Raw genomic sequence first — 15,954 nt, forward strand, 5'->3', positions numbered from 1 at the left:
AAAGCGAAACAGGATCTGTCACCTCGAACGGCCATGTCCTCCTCCTCCTCTTCCTCTCAGCAACGACAGCGACCAGTCTACATCTCCTCGAATGGGTCAGTCGCTCAGAAGCCTTCTATCCTACGACAGGTAGAAGACTTCTTCCTTTCTCTTTGGGAGTTTATCGTGCTGTTCTTCAAGACCCTTCTTGAGGTGAGCTCGACCCTTTCCCTCCTCCCTCCCTCCCTCCTCCACCCCTTCTCCTTCGTTCTTGAGCTTCAGCTGACCCTCTCCCTCGATCAATCCTGCTCACAGCCTTCAACGGATGTATCTCGAGTTGGGAAGAGGGCTAGTAGCGGGAAGGGAGGAGGATACTACGGCGGAGGGGGTGGAGGTGGAGGAGGAGGAGGGAGGAAGTTCAAAGACATGAGCTCGTCGAATGGTCCCAGTGAGTCCATCTGCGTCGCTTCTGGTCGCAGGAAAGAAGCTGATACGTGCTCGTTCGTTCTTGTAGCTGTTTCGTCTTGCCAGAGTGGGTCCTGTCGATGAGGGGAGGGAGGGCAGGAGGCCGACGTTCGGACGAGGACGACAGCTCGCTTGGATCAATAATGAATCTCATGAACGCTTTACGGTCGTCAACTCTGTCCCAGCGTCTCCTCGAGGTCATCTTACAGGTTCAAACTTTCCGGTATATTTGCCGCCTTCCGAACCCGAGGAGGACGAGGAGGACGAGAAGGCTTCGAGCAAAACCCACCTCAGAGCCGGATGAGGACGATCCTCCTCTTTTGAAGAAGGAAGAGCAGTCTCCTGAGTCTTCCGACGACGAAGGAGGGGAACTTCTTGTGAAGCTTGAGCCCGGCGTCGCGTCTGGCAGCGGATCGGGGAGGGTCGAGCCTGAATTGAACGAGGAGGGAGACGAGCAGGATCTGAAGAAAGATGTGCTTCTCAGAGCGAGCGGGAGCGTTGGGAAACGAGCCAGAGAAGATGATGGAAAGGAACTGCGTGAGGAGAAGAAGGTTAAGTTGGAGCAGGAGTGAGGTGGGAAGTCGGGGAGAGAGGGAGTCGGATCTTTTGGCGAGAGGAGTTGAAGTCCGTGGTGTTCGTCGTTCGTCCGTCTGGCAGTACGCTGGTCGTCTTTATTTCCATTTCATATCTGTCTATGAACCGTACATTTTTCCCGCTTGAGGAAAGAAGGTGGAGAAAACGTTGAACTCGAAGTGACGCGACGCGACTTTGGGTGTCGTTTTGGGGCGTTCTCGCTTGTAGGACTCGGCGTATCATCTCAACGTCGTGCGAGAGTCTACTGAAGCAACTTCTGAGCGGAAAAAAGATGATTGAAAGCCGAAGGCGAAGGTTGGGGAGGGGAGGGGTTGCAATCAGGAGTCGATGAGTTTTCGAGGTTATCTCATGCTGCTACGCGTCCTTCAGATTTGCTCGAGTAGAAGAGAGGACGTAGAGCAGGGCAACTTGCAAACTCAAGCTCTCTCTGAAGTCGGTTGCGATGGGAGAGACGAAGGAGAAGACGAGCAGGCAGTGTCGTTCTGCGTCGACGCGTCGTCTTGTCTTTTCTCGCTGATCACACTCTCGCAGTCGCCCTGCTCCCATACTGACTCCTCATCTCAGTCAGTACAATTTCTCATTTGGAATCACAAATGGAGAGAAAGGATCAGGAAGAAGGAAGAGGCTTGTATGCGTCCTCTGAACTTTGCGCGACCTGTTTTCACTCCTAGCTCCTTGCTTTCCCTTTAATATTTCGTGGAGCGATCGGTCCGATGCGTATTTACTCTGACGTGGGAAAGCTGGGGCTGGAGGGACCAGTCCAAAGAAAACCTGCTGTTTTGGGAACGATGAGGACGCGTACGGCCTTTAAGCGAGGGAGGGAAGGCCAGCGTCGACTCAAGATCTCCTAGGGAAAAAAAAAGCAGCCAGAGTGTTGCGTCGAGAAGAAGAAAAACTTCTGCCGAGTGACGTCCCTGCGAGAAGGTTGACTCGTGTGACGTCCCCTTCCCTTGCCTCCTGAGTCCTATCTCCTCCCAAATATCCTGACGCGCTCCTCCCTCCCTCTCCTTCTCTCAGGAAACCTTCTGAAGATATAGAGCCTTCCCCAACGGAAAAACCTCATCACCGTCGAAGGGACCCGAGTTCGGAGGACGGTGAATTTAGAAAATATGTTCATCGGCTCAAAAAGGGCGAGCCGATCTCGAGTCGAAGGTCAGCTGGAACGGCACCAAACATTGCCTCACTTTCCCTTCCCTTTCCCTCCCTCCCCTCTTTCCTTCCCCAACCCCCACCCACTCTTCTCATCAGCTTCAAAAGCTTCTACCCTCTTCAACAACTCACACCCCAAACACATCTTAAACACTTCGAAACAATGGGTTCGTTCAACGACAGTTTCCCACCTCTCCCTTCCTTCCCGTGTTGACACTTTTCAGTTTCTGCTTCTTCTTTTCGTTCAGCAGGAGGACCTGGAGGAACAGGAGGAGGAGTTAGCGGTGGGTCTCTCATGGTCACCATGCTCATCTCAGGTTCGTTCAGAAGCTTCTTCTATACTCCCAGCACTCTCGCAATTCCTCGCTGACCTTCCCTCCCTTCGGCCTTTCCTCTTTCCTCCCCTCCTTCCTCTTTCCTTCCCATCCTCCCTCTTCGAACCTGTTCTGATACAACAGCCTTCGCTGCATTCGGTGGTACGCACGGTTATTCGACTCTTCAAATCGTTTCAACGAGCTGACCCGTTCGTTCGTTGTTGTTTTTCGAACAGGAATCCTCTTCGGGTTGGTTTCGCTTCCTCTCTCGGTTTCTTTCTCTCCGAGCTGACTCCTTCCCTCAATTCTCGTACCAGATACGATACGGGAACTATCTCTGGAATCATCGCTATGGAAGTGAGCAGAAGGAGGCACAACAAGTTGACATAGTTTCTGACTCGACGACGTCCCGTCCCCACTTTGCTTCTTTCTTTCATTCTTGGAAGGACTGGCTTCTAACTTTCGGAACTTTCGGTACCCTTCCTGCGGATCGAGCTGCCGAACTTAGTACTACCGAAGGCTATTATCTGACGACTGGCGACAAGAGTCTTACCGTCTCGATCTTGAGGTGAGTTTGCGTCGCGTTCGTCTCTTCTTTCGTTCGGATTCAGAGAGCTGACCACTCTTGCTTCTACACGTATAGTGCGGGAACATTTGTTGGAGCTCTGCTTGCATACGCGAGTCCTTTCCTTCGTCCTCTCAACCCAGAACTCAGACGAAATCGACGACGTGTTCTGATTTTCCTTCGTTCTCTTCTTTTCTTCCTTCAGCCTCTCGGAGATCGACTCGGAAGGAAGTATGGTCTCATTGTCGCGTGCGTTATCTTCGTTCTCGGAGTCGGAATTCAGCTCGATACGAAGTTCGCTGCGTTCAGTGAGTCGTCGTTTCTCTTCGTCGTTTCCCCTTCTGTCTCCTCGCCCCTGACCGTTATCGTTTCGTTCTCCTCACAGTCGTAGGCCGAGTTGTCGCTGGTCTCGGTGTTGGCATGATTTCCTGTCTCGTCCCCATGCACGTATTTCTTCTTCTTCCTATCAGTTGTTCCTTTGCGACCTCTCGCTGACCTTGCTCTGTTTCTTCTTTTCTAAAACGCTCATACTCAGGTATCAGTCCGAGTGTGCTCCTAAGCAGTACCGAGGATTCATCGTCGGTCTCTACCAATGGGTGAGTCCGGAACGAGAAATGGAAGAGAAGCGAGAAGGAGATCGACTCGACGACACGACGCGTACTGACCTCTTCCGTTTGTTCTCTTTCTCAGGCCATCACCATCGGACTTCTCCTCGCTGCCATCGTCAACGAATCGACCAAGGACCGACCCGATCATTCTGCCTGGTGAGTTCGACGTCCGATTTGCCGAAACGAAAAGATCGTCTCAGGTTTCCCGACCGCTGATCCGCTCCGTTTCTTCTTCTCTCCCTTCTTCTTCTCCCAGGAGGATTCCCATCGCGATTCAGTTCGTTTGGGCTTTTGTCCTTGCTGGAGGAATGTTTGTTCTTCCCGAGTCTCCTCGTTTCCTTCTCCTCAAGGGCCGGGACGTCGAAGCTCGAAAGGCTCTTTCTCGATTGACTCGCCGACCCGCTGAGTCTCCCGAGATCGATCAAGAATGCCTGGACATCTCGATGTGAGTCTGATCGATGTCTCGCTTCCGTTTCCTCGCCTAAAGCTCGTGCTGACTTCCTTCGCGTCCTAATTTGCTCTCTCTCTCAGGGCTCTCGAGGCTGAGATGGCTCTCGGAAAAACCTCCTACATCGACTGCTTCCGAAGCGGAGAGGCTCGAAACGGACTGAGGACGTGGACCGGTATCCTGTCCGTATTCATACACTGCTTCTATCTATTACCTTTACTTACCAGCTCTGAACTCCTTCTCTTCTTTTACAGGATCCAAGTGAGCGCCGACCCGCGTCGACATCATCCCGCTTCCCGAGACTGACTCCCCTTTACATGTTCACCTCGACTCTCCAGGGAATGCAGCAGCTCACTGGTATCAAGTGAGTTCTTGTCCCTCTCCTTCTTCTCCCTCTCTTCCTTCGACACTCGACTGACCTCTCCTCCTCGTCTTCCTCTCTCCTTTAGCTTCATCTTCTACTACGGAACTACCTTCTTCAGGAGATCAGGCATCAGCAACCCCTTCGTTCGCAGTCTTCTCGCCTCTCTCCTTCTCTCCGCGTCGCGCCGTCGTCGAACAACCCTCTGACCCTTCTTCTCCTCTTCTTTCTTCTTGATACAGATCATTACGATCATTACTAACGTCGTCAACGTCGTTATGACTATCCGTAAGGCTTTTTCGCCACGGTTTCGATGAGAAGAGACGCGTCGAGTTCGAGCTGACTTTTTGACTCATTTCTTCTCTCTCGCTGTGCGCTCCTCGCCTCTCGCTCTCATCCTCTCTCATCTGAACATGCTCAGCTGGTATCCTTTTGATCGATCGAGCTGGTCGAAGGTCTCTCTTGCTCTGGGGAGCCGTCGGTGAGCACCGCGACTTCTCCCTCTCCCCTTCCCTCCATCTTTCTCACGACCGAAATCCTCGAATGCTGACCTCATCTCTCCGCTCATTTCAGTCATGCTCGTCTGCGAGTACTTGGTAGCCGTGAGTAGGGACCAACCTCACGACGCAGATTCTTCCGCGCCTGACCCGTTTTTTCGATCCCTCGTTTTTTTTCTTCTTCCTTTTTCCCTTCAAGATCGTCGGAGTCACTCGAGGCCAAGTCGACGCAGCAACTGGGGCTATCAACCTTCCCGCTCAACGAGGTGAGCCTTCCTCTCCATCCTGTATCGCATCGAACGCGCACGTCTTTCTCAACCCTCCTCGTCCCGACGCGTCGCTCACCTTCGTCCTTCCTGCCTCCCCTATTCCTTCCCCTCTTCCTTTCTATAGTTCTTATTGCTGTGAGTCCTTTCGGTTCATCTTGCTGGAGATGGGGAAGGAGTCGGAGGGGGAGGGAAGACGAAGGCTAAAATCGCAAAGCTCCCAACGCACGACAGGTCCGCACGCTGACTCTCTCCTTCTCCCTTCGCCATCTCTCTCACCCTCCCATCTCTCTCGCCCTTAGTTCGTTTGCCTGTACATCGCTGCTTTCGCTTCGACTTGGGGACCTATCGCCTGGGTCGTCACCGGAGAGATATTCCCTCTCGCCATCCGAGGAAAGGCCATGTCCATGTCGACTGCCTCGTTCGTCTCCTCCCTCTCTCCGAGACCAAGACGCTTCGCTGACCTCTTCTTCCTCTTTTTTCATAGCAACTGGCTTTGGAACTTCGGAATCGGCTACGCCACACCCTACCTTGTCGATGCACCGACTACGGGGGTAAATGGCGTGAAGGTGAGTCTACGAGAGTGCGGGAACTCAAAAAGGGACGACGCGATGCTGTTTTGATTCTCAACCCTCTTCCTCTCACTTTTTTTTTCCAGACCGCCAACCTCGGAGTCAAAGTCTTCTTCCTTTGGGGCTCGACCTGTTTGCTTTGCGTCGTCTTTACCTACTTCTTCGGTGAGTCGACGCCTGGTTGCCCGTCCTCGTCGTTCGAGGGGCCGCGTCTGACTCTCTCTCCCTCTTTCTCTTCCAGTTCCCGAGACCAAAGGACTTTCCCTCGAGCAGGTCGATCTTCTCTACCGAGAGAGCTCCATCATCAAGTCCAACTCGTACAGGTACGCCGCTCGTCTCTGCTTCGTTCCCCTTTCGAACTTCACTCGCTGACTCCCTCCTTTCTTCTCCTTCACAGGAAGGAGATGCTTGCCCGAGACGAGACCTTCATTCACCGAGATACTGGGCATGGAACGGACAAACCTGTCGACAACAAGCACCTCGAGGAGGGAACCGCCCACGTCGAGCACGAAAAGGCGGGCAACAACATCGCCGTCTGATCGACTCTCCCGTTCCCTGCACCCGCTCTCCCTTTCTTTTCCTCCTTTTCTCTTTGATAGCTCCTTTTAATTTTACGTAGCCTCGTTTCTGTTTCTTCTCCATCGCGTTCCTCTTTTGTACTACTTTCGCCTCGACGTCGACAGTCTCGATTGAAGTCCTTGCTTGCCCGAAGAATTGATGTGCAGAGAGATGTAACGAAAAGATAGAATCGGACAGATCTATGAAAGAAACACAAATGAGAGTGGGAACTGAGACCGGGAAAAAATCGAAAGACGACGCAAAGACAAGGGGAAAGATGGAAAAAGATCAACGTCCGGGAAGCGAAAACTCCCTCATCATGATCGAACAAAACAAGATGACGATTCCACTGAAAGCTACAAAGAGGAACACAGACTGAAGATTGATAAAGTGGAGAGGAAAGAGCGAGTCAGTTGTGATGAAAGCGAGAGAAGGAGTGGAAGAGACGAGGAGAGGAACGACGCGACTGGCCTGGATCGACACGAGGTAAGCCAAAACCGCCTGCTCTTTGATCGCAGGTAGGAGTTGAGGGATTGTTGTTGAGGGAGTGTGTATGATCTTGCGGATCAACTAGAGAGGAAAAAAGACAAGAGCGTCAGCCGCGAGCTCGAAGCGGTGGAAGACGAAGACAAACTGACCTCCTCCGACGCGTCTCCCAACCTTTCGACCAACGCCCGCTCGAGCACCCATTGCTGAGCTGCGAAAGCTAGCGAAACACCGAGCACCTGCCCTATTGCTCGGAAAAGGAAGGATGCAGCGATGGCCATCGCCATGTCCCTTGAAGAAGAAGAATGGAACGAGGGTGATCAGTCGACGACGGTTGGAGAAAGAAGGAGCCGAGCGAGTAACGACTCACTCGTGGGAGACCGATGCGATCAGTCCCGCTGTGGATGATCCGAGGAGATTAGTTAGTAGAGGCAACAGAGGCACAGGGGAGAAGGAGAGACTCACTGAGTAGGGTCGTAATCATGATTCCCCCTCCGAGGTTCGCCAAAGCCATTTCGATCCAAAGTCGATTGAGATTGGTTCCCGTTCCCCAGGTCATGATAGCAGCCGACGAAAGTAGGGGCGGGAAACATGAGATGATGGTGAGCTTCTTGTATCGACCTGGAGAACAGCGGACGGAGGTCAGTCGAGTTCAATCTTCGACAAGCGACACGTCCCGACGAACCTGATTTCTGCATGTACCATCCTGCGAAGAGGGAGGAGATCGACCCGGAGATCCCAGAAGGCAGCATGACGGAGCCCGTCAGCCGATTCGAGAGATCTCGAACGACGTGAAGGTAGATGGGGAGAATGTACATCCTGGGTGGTTCGAGAGAGGGAGAACGAGGCGATCAGCGTCGAGTTGGCTTGAGGGAAGTTGGACGTAGGGACTGACCTGGCGAAAAGAGTGGAGGTGTAAAAGCCCATGGCGACGTTGATGAGAGCTGGGGTCTTCATCCGGAGCAGACGCATCGGTACGACTGGTTCGGACGCGTAGTTCTCCTCGACGTAGTAAAACGAGACGGTCGAAACAACGCAGACGACGAGCAGACCCCAAACGGAAGGGTGGGCGAGAGGGACGTCGAAAGAGGTGTGTAGGGATAGCGAGACCATTAGGGACGAGACCTGCGATAAAAAGGAAGTAGATATGAGCATTGGGAGTGGTCGGAAAGGTGGAGGGAGGAGCTCTTACAGCGAGGATAACGACAAACGATCCGAGCCAATCGATCCGCTTGAGCTTCTCCTGCCAGGTCTGAGTTGACACCTTCTCCTCAAAGGGGACGTGAACCTTCCATAAGATGAGCCCCGAAGCTGCTGCGAGGAGAGGAAGCTGTACAAGCGAAGGTCAGTCGAAAAGAACGCGTCGAGACGAGAGAGAAGCGAACGAACTTGAAAGTAGAAGGCTGCCCTCCAACCGGAAACGTCCGCGATCCAACCTCCGATGATAGACCCAGTAGCACTTCCCGCAGTTATCACGACGTTTACGAGTCTGAGAACGGAAAGAAGTCAGTGAAACGTTCGAAAAGAAGACGAAGAAATTGTCCCTCGCCCTTGATACAGTCCACGATTCGCCAACGACACCAGATCAGCTATGATAATCGCAGATACGGTAAACACTCCTCCGCCACCACTTCCGGCGATCACCCGAGCTCCTATGAACATCCAGATGGACGTAGAAAAAGCGCAGAGGATCGTTCCGACGACGAAGAGCGCCATCTGTCAAAACGGAGGATCAGCTCTCATCGAGGCAGCAACGATCAAAGAGAGGTCGCTCGGAACTCACGGCTAGGATCATAGTTCCCCTCCTACCAATGACGTTGGTCAATCGTCCATAGATCGGCGTGAGAGCCGCTGCAGGAGATGAGGAGGAGGGGCGAGTTTTGGTTCGAAGCCGCTGAGAGGAGGAAAGGAAGGAGAGAACGAACCGAGTCCGAGAAGATATCCTGAACCAAGCCATGAAGCAAGATGGCCTGCCTCGAACTCTGTGGCGATCTCGAGTTGCAGATTTGTGACCAAGGTACCAGCTGAGAGCAAAGGAGCAAGAGGGGAGGTGTAAGCGACGGATTTGGAGAGCGTGGGCTTCGAACACTCGTACAGCCGATGCCTTGAAGGGCTTTGTAAGTCTTCCTACACTACAGCAGTATTCAAAGAGGCCGGTTCTAAGGCGTAGTCGTAGCGAAGGAGGAAGGACAACGAGGAAGAGGCGGCGAGAAGGGTCGGCGTCCTCGTCTTGAACTTTCCTCCTCCCTTCTTCTCGTCCAAGCTCTCGACACTCTGGACAGAACACGATACTCGACTGGATAAGACTGTAAAGAGCGAACTTACCTATAGCAGAACAGAAGATGCTGGCCCAAAGTCCTACACAAAGCACCCAGATCTCGCTGAACCTCTTCCCGACTTTGACGTCGACCTTTGGAAGGAGAGGTCCAGCTTCCTCTTCGTCGGCGACGCCAGCGGCTCCATAGTTCTGGATAATCGTCGAGGAGGATGATAAGGGGGAAGTGGAGTCCAAGAGAGGCGTCTTGGATGTCGTCATGCTTTGAGAGGAAGAGAAGGGTGGAAGGGAGAAGGTGGGAGTAAGGGAGGAAGGAGAGCGAGCTCAAAGCGTGTCTTCAGCCTTCGGCCTCGTGCGAAGGGGAAAATGGGCAGTGATGGGCAGAGAAACGTAGAATTTAAAAGGGGACCAATCTGGCTTACTATTTAGTCGTTGGAAGGAGAGTGCGAAATCGTTGGGAGGCAAAAGAGGCGGAGCTCAAATCGTCTCGACCCTCCCTCTGGGCGGCGACGCGTCTCCCGTCTGAAGTTCAGATGCGTCTTTCTCATCCCAGCCAGGAATATATCATTGCTCCCCCAACCCGATCTAGCTTGTATCCACCTCAGCTCTTGCAAGGAGCCGGCGAGCCCTTGAGACGAAGCAGGCGAAGGGAAACTGAGACGAATCGACCTCGCTCGACGGTCAAAAAAAGTGTCCTTTGTCTGGTAAGTAAGTAGACGAGAATAAGAAGAAGTGATTACACCTAAGCGATAGTCCATGGTACCCAATGAGAGCAGAAAAGAAAGGGAGAGAGTGTGTGCGGGCGAGAAGAGAGTGTGGGCCGAGAAAAGGGCGAACAGTGACGAAACGAAACACGACTGAAAAGCTACGAGAAGAAGATCAAGAGAAGAAAAGGCTACAAGTCTCAGATGCAAGACTTTCCATCGAGCGAAGGAGCGAGTCCGGTTCGGCAAGAGAGAACTGAGAGAGGGAAGAGATGAAGAAGAAAGGTTAGTGTGAAGAAAACGACGCGTCGATGCGAAGAGAGAGAAAGAAAGCTCACCAGCACACGATCCGGAGGTGCAGGTGACCGAGAGGGAGTTGGGGATGAGAAGACAGTTCTCTCCAGCTCCGGTAGAGGCACATCCTCCGCACGAAGTCCTGGAAGGGGCGAAACGAGGGTCAGTGTTGAAAAACGAGAATCGAAACCGAGACGGACGAGTTCGAACTCACAGCTCAACCTCGGGATCGAGGCACTCGTAGTCAGCACCACCGAGAGTACCGAGAGGACAGGCGGTCAAGTTCTTAGGGCAACGAGCAGGATCGATTCGACCGTCCAAGGGAAGGGAGACCTGGAGAGGAGAGTGAGAAGACGAGTCAGCGCCGTCGGAAAAGATCAGACGGAGAGGCTCTGCTGAGACTCACAACGATCTGCTTGTGCGATCGACGACGAGGGTGGGTGATAGTTCCAGAGGCGACGGGTCCAGGAGTGCAGCACTGAGATCCGGGAGTCCAATGACCGCTCGAACAGGTGGGGACGGTGGGGAGGTCGGGAAGCGTGGGAACGCAGCCTGGAAAGGGACGAGGAAGGGAGTGTCAGGTCTCTAGAAGATCATGAATAGGTTCAAGCCAACGTTAAGATGATGCTGAGGAACTCACACTTGTAGCCGGAGTGCCATTTCCTGTTTCCTGACTTGGTGATGCAGTTCGATCCGGAGGGAGGAGAGCCAGAAGGAGGACCTCCCTTGGGGATGCACCCCTTGAAGCCCTTTCCGGAATCCCACCAGAACTCTATAGAATAAAATCATCGAAAGATGAGCGTCAGTGTCATAAAGCGAAAGAAAAGGGCGAAGAGGAGAACGAGAGAGACGCGAACGCACCAGTCGACTTGCACGAGCTGCAAAGGAAGGTATCGGAGTCGCACGATCCGCTGGAGCACGAGGGAGTGGGCGGGGTGGTAGAAGACTTGGGAGCGCAGACTGTGAGAAGAGGAGCTTGGGTCAGTTTGAGATAAAGGGCGAGACGAGAGGAGGATCGAAACGAGACGAACATCCAGCCTTCTGGTAGATCCAGTTGGTGGGGCAGACCTTTCCGCTGGGGCATGAAGGAGGGTACGAAGGAACGGTGTTGGGGATGCAGACCTTCTTAGCGGCGAACCAGAACTCTGAGCGAAAGAACGAAAGAAACAGGAAGATCGAAGAACGCGTCGAATCAGTCTCGACGGAAAGGAAGTCGAACGAAGGAAACAAGATGAGCTCACCAGTTGACTTGCAAGGGCTGGTGTTGCAAAGGAAAGTATTCTTGTCGCAGCTTCCGATAGAGCAGCTTGGGGTAGGGGAGAAGGTCGAGGTCTTGGGAACACAGTCTGAAGAAACGAAACGAGACGAGATCAGCTCAGACGAGATAGCGAGGGAACGAGAGCTCGAGACCTAGCGAAGAATAAAGATCAAGCGACTCACATCCCTTGGAGTTGTACTGCCATTCGGAAGGGCAGGTCTTGCCTGAGGGACACGAAGGAACGGTGGTGGGAACCTTGATGGGGAGACAGATGTCCTTTCCGGCGAAGTAGAACTCGGTTCCGGCACACTTGTTCTTGCAGCACTTGTTCGAAGAGTCCCAAGACTTGCCGGAGGTACTATAGAAGAAGGATGAGGGAGGTAAAGGGGGAAACAAAGGAAGGAAGAAGGACGTCAGCGATCGAAACGAGTTCGGATGAAAAGAAGACGCGAATGAAGGCTCACCAAGAAGACGAAGGCGAAGCGGTTCCAGGATCGTTTCGAGGAACACAGAACCTGTTAAAGAAAGAAAAGAAGGAAAGGTGAATTCGAGGTCAGCTTCATATGTATGCGATGTTTTTGAACCCGAACAGACGCTTCGACCCTCTCGACCTCCTCTCCCTCCCTCGCGCCTCTCCTCTCCTCTCCTTTGCTTCCGAGAAATAGATGAGAAACTGCTGCAAGACTCACTTCTTCGAGCTGTGGTAGTAGTATCCAGAACCACACGAGAGTCCTCGAGGCTTCCAATCCGATGGGTAGGAGGGAGTGACGCTGGGTCCACCCTTTTCGAGATCACATCCTCCCCAGGACCATTTGAAGTCTGCAAAGGAGAAAGAAGGAGGGAAGAGAAGGTCAGCTTCGGGTCCCGGGTCAAGCTCAAGATGGACGAAGGAAGGAAGGTCACTCACGCCCAGTTCGAGGCTCGAGAGACGACGTCTCTGAAGACGCGGAGGTGAAGGAAGCGAGGAAAGCGACGGCTGCAAGAGGAAGAAAGGCGGTAGTAGAAAGCTTCATGGTTGAAGGATGAAAAGGTCCCGCTGGGATGAGTGTTGAAGAACGATTTGGAGGGTCTGTGAGGACGAGGGGGAGGTGGTTGTGGGTTGTGGTTGTGTTCCGAAAGAGAGTGGGTTGAGGGCTTGAGCCGAGAAGAGGGAAAAAGGGAAGGGAAGAGAAGTAGGAAGAGGGAGGGAGGGGATGGAAGTTGATGAAGAGAAAGAGAGGTGTGTGCGAGAAGTCGGTTTTTGAAGGAAGCGAGGAGAGGGGGAAAGGAAAGAAATCGAACAGGGGTTGGCGCGACAAGAAGGAAGAGGGGGTGGGTTCAGCTTCCCGTCCTTCCCTCCCCTCTTTTTGGGCAAGCCCCCGAGCTGTCAACAGAGCGATAAATGCGAGCTGAAGGCGATCCTTGAGAAGGTCTGATGAAACTGATCGGTAGCGAGGGAAGGAAAAGGAGAGGAAGGCAAACGTCAGCGAAACTCGACGCGTTCGAACTCGAGAAGTGCGCAAAAACTCACCAGCTCATCTCCGTCGGATCCTAAACGATCTGCGCTATATCTACAGCGAAATGATCAGAGCTAAGGGGAGCGGCGTGCCGAGATGGGGATCGAGCAAAGAAGGAAAGACAGCGGTCGAGCCTCGCTTCCCTCCTCCAAAACGCGACGAGCACCTTCTGAAGTGGTTTTTCCGAAACCTCCCTTCGAGCTTTCCGAGACAACTTTTGGAACCTGTTGTGTACCAGGAGCCACGCTTGTTGGTCATCTTGCTTGTCGACCCCCTTTCCCCCTTTACAAAAGGGAAGGTGTCTCGACCTGGGAAGGAAGAGGAACGAAAAAGGAGGTCATTCGATCTCACGTCGATTTATCCCCTTCCATCTTTACTCCAACTTGACGGCGTCCTTCTTGATCTTGAGGTGCTTGTTGGCATCGTAGTAGTCGGCTACGAAGTCGTCGATAGCTCGAAGTCGCTCGGGAAGGGTTGGGTGGGAGTGGTGGTAGGCCGAGTAGCTGAAAAGGAAGGGAGTCGAGAGGTCAGTTCGCGTCGTCGACTCATTGACCTTCCTCTCGAGTACGTCTGCCATCCTCGTTCGATCCAAAATTGGCATCCTACTTCGTTCCCTCTCCACTCGACAACAAAGCCAAAACGAGGCGTCGAAGGAAGGAATGAAATCGTCGAGATCGGCTCATCAATCTCGAGCTCATTTCTCCCTCCTCGTCTCCCAACCTCGTCTCTTCCCCACCTCGGCACCGCCCCGCCCTCGTTCGACTCCTTCTCGTTATCCCTTGACAACAAAGCCAACTCCAGAAGTCCAGAAACCAATTCGCCGAGGTGACAGCCCTCGACCTTCTCTTTTTGTCGAGCCCGTCTCGTCTCGTCTCATCTTCCCTCTCTTCCCTCCTTTCACCTCACTTCCCTTCCCCTCTCCCCCTCACCAACTCAACTTCCCAAGACGCACAACAAGATGCAAGCACTCACAGCCAATCCGTATTAACCGTCGCCAAATTATTCACATGCAGCTTCCTCAACGCCTTGCCCAACTCTCCTCCCATGCCCTCTCCCAACTTGGCTGCGAACCGATCAGCCTGGTACTCGAACCTCCTAGTGACAAAGTTGAGGGCGAGGGAGAAAGCTTGATCGATGGGGGCCATGATGAGCTGGGAGAGGAGGAAGGCGACGATCAAGGGAGGGTGGCCGACGGAGGAGGAGGAGGTTGAGACCTTCGAGAGGAGGATGGAAGTTGCGGAGGTAGGGAAGTTGAAGGATTGGAGGAGGACAGGGTTTTGGAGGAAGAGGTGGAGGAGAGTGAGGGTGAGGAGGAGGTGGAACTGGGAGAGGAAGAGGAGCTTGGAGGGGTGGGCTGATGAGGTACGAACGAAGGAGGGAGGGAGGGAACGAGGTCAGCGAGGTTTCATAGAGGGAAGGTAGCGGGTACGAAGAAGGAGGCACGTACACATGGCCCAGTGACCAAGTTCGTGAGCTGTAGGACAAAGAGAAGAAGCGAGTCGGGTCAGCGATGTGCCAGGAGACGAAGGAAGAAGAAAAGAAGAGGGGCAGAGCTCGAGCTCACCAAGAACGGCCTCGACCTCCTCAGGCGAGCTCTTCTCGATGAGAGTGTCATAGATGACGATGTGCTTGGACCATGGGAGTCCGTAGAAGTACCTAAAGTCAACAGAAAACGAGTCGTTAGCTTTGCGTTCAGGAAATCGACGCGTCGAGGGAAGCTCGGACTGACGCGTTGCTGTGACCGGATCTCTTGCTTCCATCGATCTCGTAGAGATGCTTGAGTGGGAAGTTGAGTCGCTTCGACAAAGCCGAGACCTTATCTCGGATGGGTCCTTCGGGGAGAGCGGTGAACTTGTTGAAGAGAGGTTGGATGAAGGTAGGGTAGATGGCGGTGACGGCGAGTTGGAAGACGAGGCTGAAAGGAGGAGGGAGGAAGGGTCAGCTCATCTTTCGTCAGAGCAGCTTTTCAGGTACAGATCAACAGGTCACCGAACTCACAAGAACAGCATCAACCATCCAACGAAGCTGTCTCCGGCCCACGTGGTGATCTTGAGGAATCCAGCGAGCAAGGGGAGTCCGAGAACAGCAACGACGAGTTGACCTTTGAGCATGTCGGTCAGGAAGAGTCCCAGAGTCGACTTGTTGAAGCCGTGCTTCTCCTCGACGACGAAGGTGGAGATCAGGGAGAGAGGGATGGTGGGGATGTACATGAGGAGGGTGAGGAGAGTCGCGTAGAGAAGAGAGTGGAGAATCTGTGAGAAAGAAACGAAGGAAAGGAAAGAAGGGAGGAGGTCGAGGTGAGCTTCAGCTTCATCGGCTCGCAGCAAGGGCTGGAGGTAGAGAATGGAAAGCTCACTCACGCCTCCAGTGTACTCAGACCCAACGAGATCCTGCGAAACCTGCCATACTTTTGCGAACCCATCGAGGTAGACGACGGCGAACTCGAGGATCTGACCCCAGGCGAGCGAGAAGAGGGAGAAGAGAGCTTTGTCTCGACCGTAGGATTGGGATTTGGCGAGATCCTCTTTGGTGATGTGTTCAACGAGGTTGGAAGGAGGAGGTTTGGAGTAGAGAGGGAGTTGACGGAGACTGAGAACGAGGCAGAGAAGGAGAAGTAGAAGGGACAGAGGGAGAGATGGTGAGCTTCGACGAACAACGATCGATCGAGACCTCTTTCCTCCTTCCTGCTCCTCCGAGAAGTATAAAATGGGCGTGGAACTCACACTAGATAGCTCTGGAAAGCCCAAGTAATCCCTCCGAACCAAAGAACGAATCCCTTGTAGTCTACCGATGGATCTTCGGCTGCTTCTTTCAGTCGACCTGACAGCGAAGAGAAGAGGGCGAGGAGAGGAGAGTAGTACATCCTGAGGCGTGAGAAGAGCGCATAGTCAGCTCGTTCTCTCTACCCCAAGACGAAAGGATGTATGCGGTCACTCACCTGTCGTTTGAGTCTATAGAGATGCTGGCCGTTGGAAGGCAGAAAGAACAAGGAGCTCTGAAACTTCAATTTGGTTCGAGCTCACCTCTCTTTCTCTCCTTCCCTTTGATCCCAAACGTGCATGCTC

At 53.3% G+C, this 15,954-nt stretch overlaps 5 protein-coding genes across 5 annotated transcripts; 2 read left to right on the top strand and 3 right to left on the bottom strand.

Moving 5' to 3' along the window:
• Window positions 1-33: 33 nt before the first annotated feature.
• BDY24DRAFT_367842 (uncharacterized protein) lies at window positions 34-748 on the top strand (the record flags this gene model as incomplete). Its single annotated transcript, XM_076637993.1, has 3 exons — window positions 34-192; window positions 295-427; window positions 654-748. 3 exons carry the CDS (start codon window positions 34-36, stop codon window positions 746-748), a joined length of 387 nt encoding a protein of 128 aa, XP_076501232.1.
• A 1,521-nt stretch (window positions 749-2,269) lies between these two features.
• Window positions 2,270-6,543, top strand: BDY24DRAFT_9137 (sugar porter family MFS transporter). The gene is made up of 26 exons (XM_076645233.1): window positions 2,270-2,354; window positions 2,436-2,504; window positions 2,646-2,663; window positions 2,738-2,750; window positions 2,819-2,858; window positions 2,948-3,069; window positions 3,145-3,178; window positions 3,272-3,374; window positions 3,452-3,509; window positions 3,602-3,662; window positions 3,757-3,830; window positions 3,931-4,119; window positions 4,206-4,304; window positions 4,377-4,383; window positions 4,461-4,486; window positions 4,572-4,629; window positions 4,726-4,771; window positions 4,905-4,964; window positions 5,057-5,085; window positions 5,180-5,246; window positions 5,374-5,384; window positions 5,549-5,667; window positions 5,734-5,815; window positions 5,905-5,983; window positions 6,060-6,141; window positions 6,216-6,543. Exons 1-26 carry the CDS (start codon window positions 2,351-2,353, stop codon window positions 6,355-6,357), a joined length of 1,692 nt encoding a protein of 563 aa, XP_076501233.1. The 5' UTR covers window positions 2,270-2,350; the 3' UTR covers window positions 6,358-6,543.
• Window positions 6,544-6,599: 56 nt separating this feature from the next.
• Window positions 6,600-9,436, bottom strand: BDY24DRAFT_373961 (vacuolar amino acid permease). Its single transcript, XM_076638354.1, has 12 exons — window positions 9,188-9,436; window positions 8,788-8,886; window positions 8,646-8,713; window positions 8,412-8,578; window positions 8,252-8,351; window positions 8,055-8,192; window positions 7,758-7,987; window positions 7,548-7,681; window positions 7,328-7,483; window positions 7,233-7,260; window positions 7,015-7,153; window positions 6,600-6,946 (listed from the first exon to the last, which is right to left on the bottom strand). Exons 1-12 carry the CDS (start codon window positions 9,396-9,398, stop codon window positions 6,665-6,667), a joined length of 1,752 nt encoding a protein of 583 aa, XP_076501234.1. The 5' UTR covers window positions 9,399-9,436; the 3' UTR covers window positions 6,600-6,664.
• A 395-nt stretch (window positions 9,437-9,831) lies between these two features.
• On the bottom strand, window positions 9,832-12,665 carry BDY24DRAFT_437551 (uncharacterized protein). The gene is made up of 12 exons (XM_076644276.1): window positions 12,301-12,665; window positions 12,083-12,212; window positions 11,858-11,908; window positions 11,576-11,751; window positions 11,377-11,481; window positions 11,167-11,280; window positions 10,997-11,095; window positions 10,776-10,907; window positions 10,542-10,687; window positions 10,350-10,468; window positions 10,180-10,277; window positions 9,832-10,097 (listed from the first exon to the last, which is right to left on the bottom strand). Exons 1-12 carry the CDS (start codon window positions 12,404-12,406, stop codon window positions 10,042-10,044), a joined length of 1,332 nt encoding a protein of 443 aa, XP_076501235.1. The 5' UTR covers window positions 12,407-12,665; the 3' UTR covers window positions 9,832-10,041.
• Window positions 12,666-13,211: 546 nt separating this feature from the next.
• On the bottom strand, window positions 13,212-15,858 carry STE24 (zinc metalloprotease). Its single transcript, XM_076638355.1, has 9 exons — window positions 15,828-15,858; window positions 15,613-15,753; window positions 15,250-15,478; window positions 14,888-15,141; window positions 14,619-14,804; window positions 14,454-14,545; window positions 14,337-14,363; window positions 13,862-14,243; window positions 13,212-13,392 (listed from the first exon to the last, which is right to left on the bottom strand). The coding sequence occupies exons 2-9, from the start codon at window positions 15,750-15,752 to the stop codon at window positions 13,263-13,265; spliced, it is 1,440 nt and encodes a 479-aa protein (XP_076501236.1). The 5' UTR covers window position 15,753; window positions 15,828-15,858; the 3' UTR covers window positions 13,212-13,262.
• Window positions 15,859-15,954: the final 96 nt, after the last annotated feature.

The sequence above is a fragment of the Mrakia frigida genome, assembly GCF_051309035.1.
Source record: "Mrakia frigida strain ATCC 22029 unplaced genomic scaffold BDY24scaffold_1, whole genome shotgun sequence".
In the NCBI taxonomy this organism is placed as follows: domain Eukaryota; kingdom Fungi; phylum Basidiomycota; class Tremellomycetes; order Cystofilobasidiales; family Mrakiaceae; genus Mrakia; species Mrakia frigida.

Excerpts from the sequence above, each read along its gene's own strand:
- BDY24DRAFT_9137 (XM_076645233.1), top strand. Across the intron at positions 3,070-3,144 it reads CTTACCGTCTCGATCTTGAG|TGCGGGAACATTTGTTGGAG; the intron begins GTGAGTTTGCGT and ends CTACACGTATAG. Across the intron at positions 3,831-3,930 it reads CGACCCGATCATTCTGCCTG|GAGGATTCCCATCGCGATTC; the intron begins GTGAGTTCGACG and ends TTCTTCTCCCAG.
- BDY24DRAFT_373961 (XM_076638354.1), bottom strand. The coding sequence starts at position 9,398 with ATGACGACATCCAAGACGCCTCTCTTGGACTCCACTTCCCCCTTATCA. Across the intron at positions 8,193-8,251 it reads GGGCAGCCTTCTACTTTCAA|CTTCCTCTCCTCGCAGCAGC; the intron begins GTTCGTTCGCTT and ends TCGCTTGTACAG. Across the intron at positions 7,682-7,757 it reads ACCTCCACTCTTTTCGCCAG|GATGTACATTCTCCCCATCT; the intron begins GTCAGTCCCTAC and ends CGAACCACCCAG.
- BDY24DRAFT_437551 (XM_076644276.1), bottom strand. The coding sequence starts at position 12,406 with ATGAAGCTTTCTACTACCGCCTTTCTTCCTCTTGCAGCCGTCGCTTTC. Across the intron at positions 11,281-11,376 it reads CAGCCCTTGCAAGTCAACTG|AGTTCTGGTTCGCCGCTAAG; the intron begins GTGAGCTCATCT and ends TCTTTCGCTCAG. Across the intron at positions 10,469-10,541 it reads GATCGCACAAGCAGATCGTT|GTCTCCCTTCCCTTGGACGG; the intron begins GTGAGTCTCAGC and ends TCTCCTCTCCAG.
- STE24 (XM_076638355.1), bottom strand. The coding sequence starts at position 15,752 with ATGTACTACTCTCCTCTCCTCGCCCTCTTCTCTTCGCTGTCAGGTCGA. Across the intron at positions 15,479-15,612 it reads GCTTTCCAGAGCTATCTAGT|TCTCCGTCAACTCCCTCTCT; the intron begins GTGAGTTCCACG and ends CCTCGTTCTCAG. Across the intron at positions 14,546-14,618 it reads AGATCCGGTCACAGCAACGC|GTACTTCTACGGACTCCCAT; the intron begins GTCAGTCCGAGC and ends TGTTGACTTTAG.